The following is a 19,245-nucleotide window of genomic DNA, read 5'->3' as shown; positions in this document are numbered from 1 at the left end:
TCATGACCCCCTGACCTCAGGCGTATGGTGGCTCCTCTCCCCACCATAGCAGGGAGGGGACACAGCTCTACCCATCACAGGAAAATTGGATTAAAGATTTACTGAGCCTGGTGCCGCCCACAAGAAGAAGACCCAGTTTTCCCCCTCAGTCAGTCTCTCCCATCAGGAAGCTTCCAAAATCCTCTTACCCTTCTCCATTAGAGGGCAGACAGACTGAAAACCACAATCACAGAAAACTAACCAATCCGATCACATGGACCACAGCCTTGTCTAACTCAGTGAAACTATGAGCCATGCCATGTAGGGCCACCCACGATGGATGGGTCATGGTGGAGAGTTCTGACAAAATGTGGTTCACTGGAGAAGGGAATGGCAAGCCACTTCAGTATTCTTGCCTTGAGAACCCCATGAACAGTATGAAAAGGCAAAAAGATAGGATACTGAAAGATAAACTCCCCTGGTGGATAGGTATCTAATATGCTATTGGAAATCAGCGGAGAAATAACTCCAGAAAGATTGAAGAGATGGAGCCAAAGCAAAAAACAACACCCACTTGTGGAAGCAAGGCCTGATGCTGTAAAGAGGAATCTGGACTGTTAGATCTATGAATGAAGGCAAATTGGAAGTGGACAAACAGGAGATGGCAAGAGTGAACATCGACATTCTAGGAATCAGCGAACTAAAATGGACTGGAATGGGTGAATTTAACTCAGATAACCCTTATATCTACTACTTTGGGCAAGAATCCCATAGAAGAAATGGAGTAGCGATCACAGTCAACAAAAGAGTCCAAAATATGGTACTTGGATGCAATCTCAAAAATGACAAAATGATCTCTGTTCGTTTTGAAAGCAAAACATTCAATATCATGGTAATCCAAGTCTATGCCACAACCAGTAAGTAATGCTGAAAAGCTGAAGTTGATCAGTTCTATGAAGACCTACAAGACCTTTTAGAACTAACATCCCCAAAAAAGATGTCCTTTTCATTAAGGGGACTGGAATGCAAAAGTAGGAAGTCAAGAAACACCTGGAGTAACAGGCAAATTTGGCCTTAGAGTACAGAATGAAGCAGGGCAAAGGCTAACAGAGTTTTGCCAAGAAAACGCACTGGTCATAGCAAACACCCTCTTCCAACAACACAAGAGAAGACTCTACACATGGATATCACCAGATAGTCAACACTAATATTAGATTGATTATATTCTTTGCAGCCAAAAATGAAGAAGCTATATACACTCAGCAAAAACAAGACTGTGGAGCTGACTGTTGCTAGATCACGAACTCCTTATTGCCAAATTCAGACTTAAACTGAAAAAAGTGGGGAAAACCACTAGACCATTCAGGTATGACCTAAAAAAAATCCATTACGATTATACAGTGGAAGTGAGAAATAGATTTAAGGGGCTAGATCCAATAGAGTGCCTGACGAATGATGGACAGAGGTTCATGACACTGTACAGGAGACAGGGAACAAGACCATCCCCAAGAAAAACAAATGCAAAAAAGCAAAATGGCTGTCTGAGGAAGCCTTACAAATAGCTGTGAAAAGAAGAGAAGCGAAAAGCAAAGGAGAAAAGGAAAGATCATTTCAGTTCAGTTCAGTCGCTCAGTTGTGTCTGACTCTTTGCGACCCCATGAATCGCAGCACGCCAGGCCTCCCTGTCCATCACCAACTCCCGGAGTTTACTCAAACTCATGCCCATCAAGTCGGTGATGCCATCCAGCCATCTCATCCTCTGTCGTCCCCTTCTCCTCCTGCCCCCAATCCCTCCCAGCAGCAGGGTCTTTTCCAATGAGTCAACACTTCACATGAGGTGGCCAAAGTATTGGAGTTTCAGCTTCAGCATCAGTCCTTCAGTGAACACCCAGGACTGATCTCCTTTAGGATGGACTGGTTGGATCTCCTTGCTGTCCAAGGGACTGTCAAGAGTCTTCTCCAACACCACTGTTCAAAAGCATCAATTTTTCGGTGCTCAGCTTTCTTCACAGTTCAACTCTCACATCCTACATGACCACTGGAAAAACCATAGTCTTGACCAGATGGACTTTGTTGGCAAAGTAATGTCTCTGCTTTTTAATATGCTATCTAGGTTGGTCATAACTTTCCTTCCAAGAAGTAAGTGTCTTTTAATTTCATGGCTGCAGTCACCATCTGCAGTGATTTTTGAGGCCCCAAAATAAAATCTGACACTGTTTCCACTGTCTCCCCATCTATTTCCCAAGAGGTGATGGGACCAGATGCCATGATCTTAGTTTTCTGAATGTTGAGCTTTAAGCCAACTTTTTCACTCTCCTCTTTCACTTTCATCAACAGGCTTTTTAGTTCCTCTTCACTTTCTGCCATAAGGGTGGTGTCATCTTCATATCTGGCGTTAATGATATTTCTCCCAACAATCTTGATTCTAGCTTGTGCTTCTTCCAGCCCAGCATTTCTCATGATGTCCTCTGCATATAAGTTAAATACGAGGGTGACAGTATACAGCCTTGATGTACTCGATATACTCATTGGAATGCAGAGTTCTAAATAGCAGGGAGAGATAAGAAAGCCTTCCTCAGTGATCAGTGCAAGGAAATAGAGGACAACAATAGAAAGGGAAAGTCTAGAGATCTCTTCAAGAAAATTAGAGTTACCAAGGGTAAATTTCATGCACAGATGGGTTCGATAAAGGACAGAAATTGTATGGACCTAACTGAAGCAGAAGATATTAAGGAGAGGTGGCAAGAATACACAGAAGAACTGAACAAGAAAGATCTTCATGACCCAGATAATCATAATGGTGTGATCACTCACCTAGAGCCAGACATCCTGGAATGTGAAGTCAAGTGGGCCTTAGAAAGCATCACTAAAGAAAAAAAAAAAAAGCTAGTGGAGGTAATGGAATTCCAGCTGAGCTATTTCAAATCCTGAAAGATGATGCTGTAAAAGTGTTCCACTCAATATGCCAGCAAATTTGAAAACTCAGCAGTGGCCTCAGGACTGGAAAAGGTCAGTTTTCATTCCAATCCCAAAGAATGCTCAAACTACCGTACAATTGCACTCATCTCACAGGCTGGTAAAGTAATGCTCAAAATCTCCAAGTTAGGCTTCAGCAATATGTGAACCATGAACTTCCAGATGTTCAAGCTGGTTTTAGAAAAGGCAAGGGAACCAGAGATCAAATTGCCAACATCTGCTGGATCATCGAAAAAGCTAGAGAGTTCCAGAAAAACATCTATTTCTGCTTTATTGACTATGCCAAAGCCTTTGACTGTGTGGATCACAATAAACTGTGGACAATCCCTCAAGAGATGGAAATACCAGACCACCTGACCTGCCTCTTGAGAAACCGATATGCCGGTCAGGAAGCAAGATCTAGAACTGGACATGGAACAACAGACTGTTTCCAAATAGGAAAAGGAGTACGTCAAGGCTGTATATTGTCACTCTGCTTGTTTAACTTTATATGCAGAGTACATCATGAGAAATGCTGGGCTGGACGAAGCACAAGCTGGAATCAAGATTGCTGGGAGAAATATCAATAACCTCAGATATGTAGATGAAACCACCCTTATAGCAGAACATTAAGAGGAACCAAAAAGCCTGTTGATGTTAAGTGAAAGTGGAGAGTGAAAAAGTTGGCTTAAAGCTCAACCTTCAGAAAACTAAGATCATGGCATCTGGTCCCATCACTTCATGGGAAATAATTGGAGAAACAGTGTCAGACTTAATTTTTGGGGGCTCAAAAATCACTGCAGATGGTGATTGCAGCCATGAAATTAAAAGACGCTTACTTCTTGGAAGGAAAGTTATGACCAACCTAGATAGCATATTAAAAAGCAGAGACATTACTTTGCCAACAAAGGTCTGTCTAGTCAACGCTATGGTTTTTCCAGTGGTCATGTATGGATGCGAGAGTTGGATGATAAAGAAAGCTGGGTACCAAAGAATTGATGCTTTTGAACAGTGCTGTTGGAGAAGATTCTTGAGAGTCCCTTGGACTCCAAGGAGATTCAAGCAGTCCATCCTCAGGGATATCAGTCCTGAATGTTCATTGGTAGGACTGATGTTGAAGCTGAAACTCCAATACTTTGGCCACGTGATGTGACGAGCTGACTCATTTGAAAAGACTCTGACCCTGGGAAAAATTGAAGGCAGAAGGAGAAGGGAATGACACAGGATGAGTGGATGGATGGCATTACCGACTCAATGGACATGAGTTGGGTTAACCCCGGGAGTTGGTGATAGACGGGGAGGCCTGGTGTGCTGCAGTCCACGGGGTCGCAAATAGTTGGACATGACTCAATGACTGAACTGAACTGAACGAAGATGTAATACAAATCAGCTTACTAGAATACATTTTTCTGGATATAGAGCAGCAAAATAAAATTAAGAAGACCTCATTATACAATGCAATTTCCTTCTCCAGGGGATCATCCCGACCCAGGGATCAAACCCAGGTCTCCCACATTGCAGGCAGATGCTTTACCCTCTGAGCCACCAGGGAAGCCCTTATTATACAAAATACACTAGTTATTTTATTTTCTCTAAGAATTGGGGAATCAAGGTACAGTAGGGGTCTTTCTCAAACAATACTAGTCACAACCTTGATAGACTTCAACCATCATGACTCTTTTAATGTTTTATTCCTTGGTTTGGATTGTTTTTCAATTTCAGTTATGGAATTTTACTTTTTCCCACAACTTAATACTATATTTATAACCCTTTAGGTCCATTCTGACTAGTTTATACCACAATATAAATGTTTCTCTGCTCCCTAAATCAATTGTTCCAGAAGAGCTACCTAGACAAATTTAATCTCTTTGGTTTACAGTTGTTTTCAAAATAATTTAGAAGTCCCTCCTGTAATTCCTGACATATTTAGTGATATTCTGTATTTCTCATCATGTTTTTAGAGAAAGTAGGGTAAATATGTCATAACACAGTCACATTTGGTAAATCTAATTACTTGGGTATTAACACTAAACACTTTCAGTTTTTTTCTGAAGGCAATATATACTGCTGTAAGGCAACATTTTTCTGTTCTGAAGCTGGTGGTAGCTACAGTAGAATAGCGATGAGTGTTTCTTTTTAAATAGAATAACTGTACTGTGGGTTTTCAATGCTAGTGTTTGGTGACCACTAATTTCATATCTTAGCAGGCAAAACTGTATTTTATTCATTATGAGTGAAGCACATTCTGAGACTCTTAAAGGTGACTGCATGAAATATAAGGGCAAAAATGGATACTTCTCTGAACTCCACAGGACAGAAATTAACATGCACACTTGAAACAGTTTTGTTTTTACAGCTCAATTCCTTTTGTGAACTACGGGATTTCTCCTGGTTTTGTCATTTGGGACTGCAAGCTACTTAGTGGCCACAAGGTGTATGACCAGAGATTCCCTGGTACTCAGAGCAATTGCAAAGAGAGGTCTGCACTCTGGTACATATTCATAAAGCACACCTAACACTCTAAATGTAATGGAAATCACACCATGACTCTTTTTTCATCATGGCATTCCCATTACACCATGGGCAGCACATCCCAAGCTGCCAAAGAAGTTTCTTTAGGGAGGCATGCCAGATTTTGATCCCGCCCTCGGCATGTTCTGGAGGAATGACGTGGTATCTTATATTATACACAGATCCAGAAGATTATTTTACTGGTGCAAAAAGAGTAATCTAAAATTCACAATTATCTCATATTTTTAAAAATCACATAGTATCTGTAACAGTGACTGTTTTATTCATATATATATATTTATTTTATATATATAAATGTATACACATATACACACATATATAAATATGTGTATGTGAGTATGTTTGGGTGTATTCATATAACATACAGATAATTGAATGAGATTTCAATATTTTCTAAATGATGTTTCATTTTCTGGTACCTTCAGGACCTCCATTTTTCTCCAGTTTTCTGTCACTGTTTTAATATTTCTCTTTCAATTTTCCACAGCTGCCCTGCGATATTTTCCTTACTTTTCTTTACTCCGTCATCTTTATCATCTCCAATTTCTTCTTTTCTAATGTTTTCTCGACTACTTCTGTGATACAGATCTAGTCATGTTCTAACTAAAGTTAACTAAATTACTCCAGCTAAAGAGGCCCTTGGTTCTTAAAGTTGAAGAAACATGAATATCATAGCAAAATTGTTAATTAACTTTTTTTAAATTTTTGATTCCGTGTGTATAACTATGCAAGCCAGTCTTTTTATCGTGAGCTAAAACTGCAAGTAGCTCAATCTGAATTTTTTTTTTTTGAAGTAGAAGACAAGTGAAATGACTTCAGTGTACTCTCTAATTTTTAAAAGCCTTACCTCATGTCATGCACATAATAAATATTTGATAAAGGCATCACAATGGAATGAATGATAAACTCTAGATGGATATAATCTCCAACAGATTTTGAGAAAGAGTAATTTTTAACATTTTGATGAAAGGCAAAATCTTATAAGTATATAGGAATGAAGCAGGTAAATTGTTTCAAAAGTTTAATTTTCTTCAAATCAAAGATTTCATCGGAAAGAACCAGAAAACAAGACAATTCTAGTCTATTCAGCTCACTACAAGTCATAAGTAACCATCCTATATGGCCTGGTGTTTGGTATTAGCAAAAATATTTAAAAGTGAAGAAAGAGTAGATAATAAATAGCAATTTATAAATTAAAAGAGAGTTTTACCAAAGACAGTCAGCTCTGCTGGATCACTGTCTCTCTCTCCCACCATGTTGGTGCCCACACAGGTATACATCCCAGCATCACTCTTTCTGGTATTGGAGATCATTAGTTTTCCACCACGGATCTGTTAAAATTGGAGGGAAAAAAAAGAAAGAAAATGGAAAAGAAAAGAAACAGAGAAAGAAAGATCATTAATAAAATATCTTGAAAAATTAAGCACATATTTTTTTCTCTAAAAGAAATAGTTGAGTGTCTAAGACACAAAACTCTCCCACTCTCTTGGCATCTTTTAAATTCTGCTTCCATGTAAGCCTCCACATTCTCTTTCTAGAGAATGCTTCTTTAAGGCAGTCTTCCTCTCTCTTGCCTGATCCTATTTCGAGACTAGTGACTGCTGCCATTAAACCTCATGGTTGGTCTTCACTCTGAAATTCTGTTGAATGAATTTCTATCGACATCTGTCATCAGAAAGAAGCACTAGATATTGTATTTGGATAATATAATGAGATCCAATTCACTCAGAAAAATTCAATGAGTATTTGTTGAGTACTTCTATTGGCTCGGCAGTGTTCTAGGTTCTTGAGATTCAGTAGTAAATCAAACAGCAAAAAATCTCTGTCTTCATGGGGTATTTGTTAGCATTAAAATTATCTTTGTCTCATCTTAACTGTATTTATAAGACAACTTTTGAAGAGGGATGTGAGGTTGAATTAAAAAAATAATTTTTTTGAATGATGAGTATGACTTGGTACAAACTTGGCTTTATATAGGTGGCCCCTAAATGTTTCTTAAATAAGAAGCATTTCTGTTTGAATAAACAAATATAGTGATGTTAAAATATTGTTTGTTAAGAGGATACTACAGCAGAATAAGCTTTTCAGTAAGTGTATCATCAACTTACTGGTTCTTTTCCAATTTTTATTTTATTTTTTTTTAATTTCTCTTAAAGAGATATGAGGTAAGAATATGCTGGCTTCCTCCTTTACTTTTTAATTTCACTGGCAGACAAAACTCAAGTAGGTATGTTTTCATCAGAGGTATTTCAGGCTCTAAAACTAGCCATGTCATAACAAAGTATTTTCAACAGTTTTTTATACTTAGGAAGAAAAGATCATCAACCTTTTCTCAACTAAATGCAGTAGAATAAATGATAGGTTACAAACCATGGAGGCCATTTTCCTCCCCTTGAAGATGAAACTGACAGTATGATTTGATTTGTTCAGTGGAACTAAAGCAGCATCTCACCGGAAGAAAGGTACTTGCACGTAGGGACTTGACTGCTTGCTGCAGTTGGAACCCTGAGACCACTATGGGAATGAGCCCAAGCTGAGTGCATGCTAAGTCACTTCAGTCGTGTCTGCCTCTTTGCGACCCCACGGACTATAGCTAACCAGGCTCCTCTGTCCATGGAATTCTCCAGGCAAGAATGCTGGAATAGGTTGACATGCCCTCCTCCAGGGGATCTTGCCAACCCAGGAATCAAACCCATGTCTCTTATGTCTCCTGCATTGGCAGGCAGGTTCTTTACCACTGGTGCCACCTGGGGAACCCCTAGCCAAGCTAGTCTGCTGGAAAATGAGAGGCTATGAGGAGAAGAACCAAGATCGCTGGCTTGCGAGGTAGTCAATGGCCAGACATGTTAGTTTGGGAAAGTTATTCTAGGTCATTCAGCTGCCAGCACACTTTCAGACAAGCCATAGAAGTTGGAGAATGCCTAGCAAAGATCAACCAACGTGGCCAAGAGCAAATAACTGTCAACTCACGCACAGAATAACAGAGTAAGTGCAATGGTTGTATTGTGGGATGATTTGTTACAAAGCAAAAATTTAATGATTACGAACATGAAAAAGAAAATATTTAACAGAAGCACGTTTTCCTAAGTTTGGTAGCCAAGCACAGACCATTGGGAACCAAATGATTTTTCACTGTAGATCTCCACTGTCCACAGTTCAAACCAGAATACTCATGTGAATATGCTGTGATCTTTTGCATTGCCTCTCTGGTTCTGTGTTATGATGTAATCACAATGTACACATAAGAATAAAATCTCACTTATATATTTAAAGATAACAGACACCCAGACTATATGGACATTTTAATAGAAATGGCACATTTGTTCTGTTAAATGACATATTATTTTAAATAAAATATATTTATTCTTAGTTATTGTACTGAGTATAAAAATTGTACTAAGAACAATGTCAGAAGGTTGAGGCATTATCTACTATTTCAGTGACCAGCTCTCACAAACTCCACATACTAATGTTGAGTAGATCCTCTGAAAAAATAATCTGTATACCATTTCTCTATTTGTATACCATCTATAACTTTTTACCATTTTCTGGGTGTTTCGTCTTCATAGTAATCAGCTGATTAATGATGACCAATTTCCCTTGAAAACGGATTATTTTTCTGTAAGGGTTAAACTGCAGAACTTGGCAGTTATTTTAACATTGATTTTCCTTTCATCTCTTAAACTTTGAAATGAATTCTCATATTATTTTAGTTATAAATATTACATTGGAAAAACTGGAAAAGAGTTTGAAATATTCATCAACACAAATTATTTCCTTTTATAATTTTGAAAGTAGCATGAAAAGAAATGTTTTAGTTAATACAGTTTATGGTCATCATTTACACTTTGATACTTATGTACTGCATGATCAATAAATGCATCTGGAGTTCCTAAAAAGAGCTTTGACATCAATATTCTAGTACAAAGATATATTTACATATTCAGATTGGTCCAGTTACTAATATAGCATATGTACTTTATTTATGTAATTTTTGTCTCTTTGAAGCCTCACTCCAAAGTTTTCATTTGGGTATCCCTTTTCAGTCTTTTCAATATAGTGTAAGTAGTAGTTAGCACTCATTAGAGTTATATAACTTTATTAATGATAAATAATAAATAATATAAATAAAAATAATACAAATAATATTAATAAAATATTATAGATAATATAAATAAAATACATCCATTTTAAGCTTGGTATCCAACCCCTCTGGGCATCTGTGCTAATTTTACTTACACTTATTCTTTCTTCCTTGTCATCAATTCGAATTTTGTCTTTTTTCCAGTAGATAGTAGGTTCTGGGTGTCCCCGGGGAGGCTGGCATTCCAGGATTGCAGGCTCTCCGGCTGCCACTACAACATCTGTGGGATTTTGCCGGAAGTCATCTCGTAACACTGAAGAAAAACAATTGCAGTAAAAGAAAATTCAGTGATAGTAACTTTAGGTTTCTCTTGCAAAAGGTAACTTCAAGTCTTAAACATGCCCATCTTAAAATATGTCAGAGCCAACCTGAGTGCTCATCAACAGAGAAGTGACTAGTTATATGATTATGAATCTCTTCTATAAAATCTGAGTTTAAAATGAGACAAGCTGGAGGAAAATAAGATGAGAAACACTCATGATGCAGTTTTGAGATTTAATACAAACTCAAGGTACAAAACTTTTTAGGTAATATGACCCCATTTTTCTGTTCAAAAAGCATATATGTATACATACATGTATATAAATACATTAACATTAATTGCTATGCTTGTTAAACTCAAAGCCCTGAAACATGCCATATGCACATGGTCTGGGAGCATGTATGCACATCAGTCAGGGAGAGGAAGTGGAGTGAGAACTCTCTGAGAAACACTTTCTGGTGACATGAATATGGACAGGATCCACACTGTTTTCATTACACTTCCAAAGATAGATTCATTGTTCACCCTTGTAACGCACTAGCACACACATACACAGGGCTACATTTTCATTCTGTCTGCATCTCCACCTGCCGAGCGACATCTGGGCAGCGTGACATTCGGAGCAGAGATATCCCTTATAGCAGCTTTGCCAGTCTGAATTTCCCTCCTTTCATTAGGAAAACAGCAGGTTGGACCTCCGTTGTAACCTCTGAAAATCTGGCATGCCTGGCTCTCCAAATGTCACCTATCTATCTCTGTACTTTTCTTCCCCTGGCAAGATGAAAAGCCTGGAGAAATGGCTCCCTCCTATCAGACTGCAGAATGCTGATTTATTTAGCAAATAAGGACTATATCTATTTTAGGCTAAACATTCGAAAAAGTATTTGAGAAAACCGGTGAAGGAGGTTAAGGGGTACAACCTACCAGTTATAAAATAAATCAGTTACAAGAAAGTAACAGACAGCAGAGGGAATATAGTCCATGTTTTATAATAACTTTGTATCATGTGTAATCTATAAAAATATTGAATCTCTACGTTGTACACCTGAAACTGATGTGATAGTGTAAGTCAACAATACTTTAATGAAAATATAGTTGAAAGCAGCTACTATCCCATATAACACAACAGCCTCTGCTTTTTATAACTACTTTGAAATTTTCTATTCTTTAATATTCTAACACTGACAAGTTTTTTTCCCAATATACTTTGGGCTAGAACAATCACACATTCATACAAATACATGTGTGCATATGTATGTATATGTATATGCATGTACACACACATACATTTTATATATGTAAATTGGTCAAGCTATTTGAAACTGGTCAAGTTATTTGAAATCAAAATTGGGCAGCTTGTGCTAGCTTGTTATGTAAATCATCTGCTGCAAACATGGATTAGGTCAAACCAACTGCCTTTGATGTTCCATAATGAGACCCACTTCAGCACTCTGCTTCTTTGTTGGGCTAAGTCTCCAGGTTAATTGTCCTTCTCCAAATAAATAAAAATCCCCTGTCCTGAAAATAGATCCAGAGAGAAAACTGAGCGACTTTTAGGGCTTTTCTTTTCTTGTCTCTTGCAACAACATAGTTTTCCATCTTAATGAAGTCATGGCCTTTTATGAGATTAGAGAACCTTGTCTCCTTATTGAAGGAACCATAAGAAAAAAGTGAGCACAAATTGCTCACTCTCAGTTTATAAGCTGATTAATTTACTGCTTTAGCTGCTGTGGAAATGTGTTCCATTTGAGCAGAGTGAACTGCAGGTTTTTTGAGCTCTCTTATCTAACTGGCAAGAAAGATGTGATTTATATGCATAGGGGTTTGCTTCTGAATGGGCTGAGAGAAGTGTGCATAAATGTGAAGTTCCAACAGGAGGGGAAAAAGGGGTTTACACTGTGGTTCCCTACTGCAGGTAAATACTCAAGGGAGAGCAAGCTGGCGATTCAGTTATATTCTAAATAGAGAACAGCTGCCTATTTATGCAATGTTAAGACCTGCAAAAATATGGTAACAGGGTGGTGAGCACCCCTACAATATCCGGTACTGGCAGCAAATGGTGTTTTGGCAGGCCCTCAATCTGTTCCAAAATGACACATCTGGCCAGTTGGAGGACCTTCTCCAGAATGGTCTCCTCACAAATCATAAGCCAAAAAGCCTCCACTCAAATGGCACTTAAGACCACTGCAAATCATTCAGAAACACAGTATTACATCAATTTGCAACAAGCCAAATTAAGACAGAAAAAAAAAAAAGGTCCTTTGACATGGGGGACAAAGAAGGAGAAAAATATCGTAACAAACTAAGGGCTGCTACTCTTAAACAATATAACATGTGTTTATGGCATTCACAAAAAAAAAAAGAAAATGACTCCAATTTGCAAATGAAGCCAAGAAATTGAACATCAACTGTAATTTTGGGCTTTCAGACTATTCACCCAGAGAGTAGGGTGAGATAATAGTATAATTGGTACTGTACCCTCTTCAACTTGTAAAAGGCTCTTTTGGGGGTTTATAGAGTAATTCATTTTTGCTCAGTGATACCATTTCTTTCACCCTGTGTATTTGGGGGTACTAAAATATTTTCTTTTCTCTCAAATAAAACATTTTGGAGAAAAATAACCCTTTCATCAGAGTCTAGCACAGCAACAAAGAATCTTAGGAATAAGTCTTTTTTCTTTTTTTGGTCTTGGAAAGTTGTTGTTTTAATTGAGGGCTAATTACAATATTGTTGTAGCTGATTTCTTCCATATATCAACATGGATTAGCCATAGGTAGACATTTGTCCCCTCACTTTTGAAACTCCCTTCAAACTCCCACCCCATCCTACCCCTCTAGGTTTCTCTCCTTCCCACCTGGAAAAAGTAATTTTTTACTCTTCTCAAATTATATAAATGTTGTGACACTTGCTTATGTGTGTCTGAGGTTTGTATATCCCTTAGTAAGTATAAAAAAAGTAAAATTAAATAGTGTTTAACTATTTTTGGCTAATTCTTAGTTTCTGTCTTGGATTTTGCCCTGTGCTTTATTACAAGTGATAAAAAAAAAAATGGAGGTGTTCTTTATAGTAAAGGATTTATATATGTGAGATAAAGGGAACTGAAACAGTTCCATAAATGTAAAAAAGTAAAGCAAATCCAAATTGAGTCTATTTTTTTTTCTCATTAAGCCCCTATTCTAGAAAACACACACACACACACACACACACACAACTAAAAACTGAGAGCCACATTTTCACTGTGGCTTGAGAAGTAAGCAAAAACAAGAACATGCAGCAATATGTGTATTACCTAGAGCTCCAAACAAAAATAGGGTGAAGAGAAATAAACATGAACTGAAAAGAATCTGGTTAAAATGACAAGAGCTGAGAGCGGGGTAGTGGTAAGTTGTACTTTAAAGAAAAAAAAATATAATAGGTAGACTTTTGATATAGTATGTGCTTTGCAGATCTAAGTTAAGGATACAAGGGCTCAAATCTCCATGGGGAAAAACAGAAATGTAGTTGGCTAGAACCCAAATATTCATTTCTGTATATGAGCTGAAAAGCAGAAATGAGAACTCACTGACCTAGTTATAGCCTGGATTAGGCCTGAATTCCTTTTACATTAACATGCACAGTGACTTAGACAGTTATTCTGGAACATCAGTAGACTCAGAATTACTACTGTGTTTGATATGATAGAGTTCACATTCATGACATAAATATCTATAACAAATTATTTCAGTTCTACAGGAAGACACTGAATACTACAATGTACTTCGCACAGTCTTATAAAATGGTTAAGGAATACTGTATTAAATAAAGATGACATGATGGTGCCCATGGTAGGCTTTGGAATGACACATTTATTGTGGTAGGTAAGTTCAGAGCGTGAATCCTGTATATCTGACTCTAGAAGGAAATGGCAACCCACTCCAGTGTTCCTGCCTGGAGAATCCCAGGGACAGAGGAGCCTGGTGGGCTGCCGTCTATGGGGTCGCACAGAGTCGGACACGACTGAAGCGACTTAGCAGCAGCAGCAGCAGAACCTACACATAGTCATTATGCTACAATGATCTGTAACATCACCTGCATCTATTTTTCCTGTCATCGCTGTCCTAGTTGAGGGTGTCTTATCTCTTCCTTAATTACTTCAAGAGTATTCTATTTAAACTTGTCTTCTGATTTCTCTTTTAATCTCTCTACTGTGGTATTATGAGTTTGCTAAAGTGCACATATGATCACATCCATTACTTTTTCACAACTTTTAAAAGGCTCTTAAGAAAAAATCCTCTTCTTAATGTGACATCAGAGTTGTATAGAATCAGGTTACCACTTATATTTTCAGGCTCATCACATACATTCCAGCAAGCCTCCTATACTAGACACACAGAGGACCATCTCATTATCAATGTACATTAGCATATATAATTTTTCTACTTGAAAACCTTCCCTAGGCAACTCTTTGTCCCCATACTTCTCCCTATTTCTTTCTTTAAACACATTCTGTCCCTTTGGTGTCACTTCACTCATCTGAGATTTCCTTTTATATGTACATTGGACTAGGTGGTGGTGGTTTAGTCACTAAGCTGCATTTGACTCTTTGTGACCCCATGGACTATAGCCCGCTAGGCTCCTCTGTCCATGGGATTTCCCAGGCAAGAATACTGGAGTGGGTTGCCATTCTCTTCTCCCGGGGATCTTCCCAATCTGGTGATCAAATCCACGTCTCTTGTATTACAGGCGGATTCTTCACCACTGAGCCACCAAGGAAGCCCCAACACTGGACTAGATAAACCTCCAAAGGGCTCCTATCTTGAAGGGCATCAGATGAGTTCATCAAGTATAATTGAAAGGTTGACTGAATTGATGAACTCCTCTTCAAAAGGGGTGTGTTGCAGTCTTTTTCTTATTGTACAAAAGAGACTGCTGTGTCTTAATTTGATTTCAAAATGTGAGTTCTGAAGAACAATTTCGTTGGTAGGATTTAGGAGACAGTGCATTTTTCCTGACCACCTGCAAGCTCGCATCTCTCAAAAATAAAAGCCAGGCAGTTCAAAAAGTTCAGAAATCAGTCATTCAAAGCAGCAACATATTTATGTACAACCAATAAAATTGCTACCAAAAAATGATCGTATATCATAGTAAATATTACAGTGGGCTAGGGAAGAAGTGAGAGCCATTCCTACAAGTGGTACACATTATTTTCCCATCCTCAGCAGCAGCAGCCCCAGCACCACCTCTCACCACGGGGGATGAACAGGTGTAATCCCAGCCAGCCTGAAGCTCAGGTCCTCGACTCTACTTCCCAGGGAAGCGCACTCTCTCTCTCCCAGTTGCACCAAATGGTTGCTATCAGCAGCCATGCTGTGACCCCAGGGGGAGCGCCAGTGTCTAAAACTAAGACTCTGCACACTAGGAAAAAAAAAAAAAAAACCATCTGGGTTCTTGATACCATAACTGAACAAATCAATCCTGAAGACTGTGTCAAATCAGGACTTTCTACTCCTGTGATCCAAAGAAATTCTTCCATTCATTCATGAAGTAGAAGTCACTCAGTCGTGTCTTACTCTTTGCAACCCCATGGACTGTAGCCTGCCAGGCTCCTCTGTCCACGGGAATTCTCCAGGCAAGAATCCTGGAGTGGGTTGCTATTTCCTCCAGGGGAGCTTCCCAACCCAGGGATCGAACCCAGGTCTCCTGCATTGCTGGTGGATTCTTTACTGTCTGAGCCTCCAGGGAAGCTCTTTTATTCATAGGCCAGTTTAAATAAAGTTGCCCCTTTCAACTGAAAGTTCCCCACTGACAAGCTATAATAATGCTGCATTTTTCTGAAGTTGCAATGACCAAAAACCTACTACATCTACAGAGGAAACATCATTCACAACAAACCACATTATCATATTTGGTACAATCCAGCAAGACATGGTCAGAGTGGACAGACCAGTCACCCGCTACATAGACAACACAATCTGATATTTAGGGAACAAGTCACGAGTGGTTTCTTCTGCACAGAAGGGGAATGGGAAAGAAAGAACTCAGTGGGGCGACATCCTGCTACCGCTGCGCAAGCTGACACTCTGGCACTTCTGCAACACGCTGACAATTCCAAAATGAGAAGCTCTCGCCGCTCCTCATCCCACTATGATTCCCTGTGCAAGCAAATCCACTCAGCAAATGGTCCAGTTAAACCAGCACTCTGAATCGGAGCATGATGAATGAACAAGGATACCCTGTGACTCGCTCATTTTCAAGCCATAACATTTTGTGAAGCCTAGAAATCTGCAGGGAATAAACACACAAACACACAACTCACCCAGGAGGAATGGCCAGCTCCAAATGTCTTAGCCAAGCCTCTATTCTTGAATCCTTTTTTTAGCCCTGTTCTGTTCTTACCCGCAATATAATTTGAAGTCCCCCTAACAGTGCCAAGTCTTCCTTAATGTTTTCCATTAATGTTTAAAACTTGCTGAAGGATTCTTAGAAACTGCATGGAAACATTGTGCTCTCTGTAATTTCTATCTGTAACCTCTGTAATGCATATGTTCTCCTTGGGGACCAAGTGTTGAGATCATTCATAAACTCTTGGATCACACGTGGCCCTGCAAACTGGTGACATCTGACCATGGCAGACTCGAGGCCTGTCTCTGGTAATCATTTCCTTTGGTTTGAGCTAAGGAGCCAGCAGTTGGCTCGCCTTCAACACTTGGAAGTCCTATTTTTGGCAAAGGCTAGCATCTGATATTTGACAGGGATCTGCATACCCTATCCATTAGCTTGAGAGGAAGTTGCGGTTTGAGGCTAATTAATGTTTAATCAGTTTCTCTTTTTTCTTCCCTTAAAGTGCCATTGGCCACAAAATTGGTTATGTGGGATTGATATCTCTAGAATAACAGAAAACTTAAAGACAGGAGGGCAGCTTACAGGCTGTGCCCAAATATAGTACGTCAGGAGGAAGACCTGATGTAGGATTGAGGGTACTGGCCTAAATGTGTTCAAGGCAGCCTTCCTTTACTGTAAAACAAAAACTCTCCACATCCCCAAAATGTTCTATTCTGCTACCCAACTTGCTTCCAGGACCTGCCCTTTTGCGAATTTCAGTCTTGGTCACAAAGATGGCTATAACTCTGGATAATGGAAGAAATAATACATTGAATTTAATATTCAGAACTGACACAGACTAGTCCTAAAAAAAAAAAAAAGCAAAACATCAAAACATCAAATGAGCTTTCTCAAGGTGGTAAAAAAGGTAAACACCAGATTATTTCAAGCTAAAATACTGTCTCCGACATTTCTTCAATCTGGGTTGGGACATAAATAAATAAATAAATAATCACAACATCTTTATAGGATTTACATTTACAGGATGATTACAAATAACCATCTGTCGGCTTCTAGCTCTTCAATCTGGTTCATGTCCCATTACCTTAAGTCTTCAGTTAAAGCAGTTAGGCTGGTAGGTATTAGTTAGGTTTGTTACAGGTCTTGTAGAGTGTTTTTTTCCCCACTATTTCCCATTTCTCTTCCTACCCCTCTTTCTCTTTCACCTCATTTAGCTCTCACTGTTAGATCAAAGAATACAAAAAATTAAAATGGACAAGTCTCATCTATATATGGATATATACCTGTGTAAAAATTTTTAATTCAATATATTTATGTATTTATTTATGTATAATTTTAAATTTAAAATATGTATAAGTATATACTTGAATTCAAACTTTCATATTCATTACTGCCTTAATGTTACATCTGCCAGTTTGAATAAAGGAATAAAGAGCACCATTGAGTAAATATCATGTGCTGCTTTATTCTGGATCCCAATAGGTTACCACTCTCCTCCTACCTTGTTAGTCCTTATCTGAAGGTATTAGCTGTTACAACATTCTAACACTGTGCACTTCAGCAGCTTTTTCCTGTCATTTCACCCTCTCCTAGTATCAGCAGGTTAGTGCTCTGATATTTCTCTTCCATGGTGTATTCTGATGTGCCTGATCAACATGAATTACAATGCCAAGTAACTGCCAGATGTCATGAGTTATAAACTCAATAGTCTAAGGATTATTACACATTAGGGCACCCAACAGTGCAAGGGTGTCCTGGAATTTATGTGTTATTTATTACCTATTGGCAGGGTCTCCAAGTAATCTCACCCCTGCTGATGAAATGAGGGTTGGAAGGAGAGGAAGGTCAAGGTCAACCTTCCTTGTCAAGAATGCCAGTTACTCTGAAACTACTGTTGCTCTGTCTTTATCGCCCTCTACCTGAAACTCAACAAAGTTTTGAATAAGTGGGCTATATATTATAATGCATGTATGGGCTTTCAGCATAATTCTGCTGATTTCACAATTTCTACCACTTCAACCATTTTAACAATACATTTCATAACACAATCATTAGAGGTCTGATTTAGAGTGCAACCATGAATCTCACCATAATTCATGAACTTAAAAATGACCACTGGAAGAGAATGCTGTTTATTACCCAGTTTTACACTTGAACATAAACCAAAGCCTAACAGCATGAAACTTACTGAATTCTAACGCAACAATGAAAGTATTTTTTTTTCTAAACTTGTGGGATGAGGACTCTAGTGTGCACAGCTGTTGAAATATAATTCAGTATACCTGAGATTTTCATAATAATAATAAAAAAAAAACATGTTCCACATGCCTATGGACCGTTCAGTCTTTCTCATCCAATATTAAGATTTGCATACCTCTACACTGCAAAATACGGCATTTCTGTAAGCTGTCAGGAATTTTGCTGAAATGAATATAATTTGACATCCTATATTCTTCAGGAAATGTTCTATTTGATTACTATATGACAAGAAGCTTGAAATGTTTCCTAATCCAGAATATAGCATATTTATTTTTAAATTGGCTGATTAAAAAAAGCTCTATCATCTCTACTCTATTCCAAAGATCCAGTAACCTTCTTTTCTTTTGCCACCAAATGAATTCTGAATGCTGCAGTTAGCATTCAGCAATCTCATTACCCAATCTACCATAAATCTTCAAAAGCATCACCATGTTTTGACAGCTAAGCAGGAGAAGAGGAAGCAAGAAGCATATTCAAGCACTTTTTATGAATGCAAATGTGCTAAAGACAACATTTAAATTATTTCAGAAAAGTCATATTACATTACAGACAACAACCAGAAAACAATGTGCTTGAACCTATCGAGCAGCACAATTTCTTTTGTTCCTGATACTAAGTCCACAGACCCCCCACCTCATTCATTCAATCTTGCCATATACTCTATGAAAACAAATTGATACAAAAAAACAAACAGTGGATATATTTTTAAGGTGTAAGTGATACTGAGTGCTCATGATCAAAATTTATGTTTTCCCTAAAGTATTTTTTAAGTACTTTTAAATTCATGTATACT

The 19,245-nt window shown here is 38.2% G+C and overlaps 1 protein-coding gene across 5 annotated transcripts in view; it reads right to left on the bottom strand.

Annotated features, from left to right (window-relative positions):
- Nucleotides 1-19,245, bottom strand: part of ROBO2 (roundabout guidance receptor 2) — a 643,927-nt gene that overhangs the window by 183,443 nt on the left and 441,239 nt on the right. For all 5 annotated transcript variants that reach the window (XM_061133903.1, XM_061133902.1, XM_061133905.1 and 2 more), the window contains exons 3-4: nt 9,706-9,863; nt 6,677-6,797 (exon numbers count right to left, since the gene is read on the bottom strand). In XM_061133903.1, the coding sequence (XP_060989886.1) occupies nt 6,677-6,797; nt 9,706-9,863 (279 nt within the window). The remainder of the gene's footprint in view (nt 1-6,676; nt 6,798-9,705; nt 9,864-19,245) is intronic.

This window comes from Dama dama, chromosome 31 (assembly GCF_033118175.1).
Source record: "Dama dama isolate Ldn47 chromosome 31, ASM3311817v1, whole genome shotgun sequence".
NCBI lineage: Eukaryota > Metazoa > Chordata > Mammalia > Artiodactyla > Cervidae > Dama > Dama dama.
The sequence above is the reverse complement of the archived record's forward strand: the minus strand, read 5'-3'. Positions and strand labels throughout refer to the sequence as shown.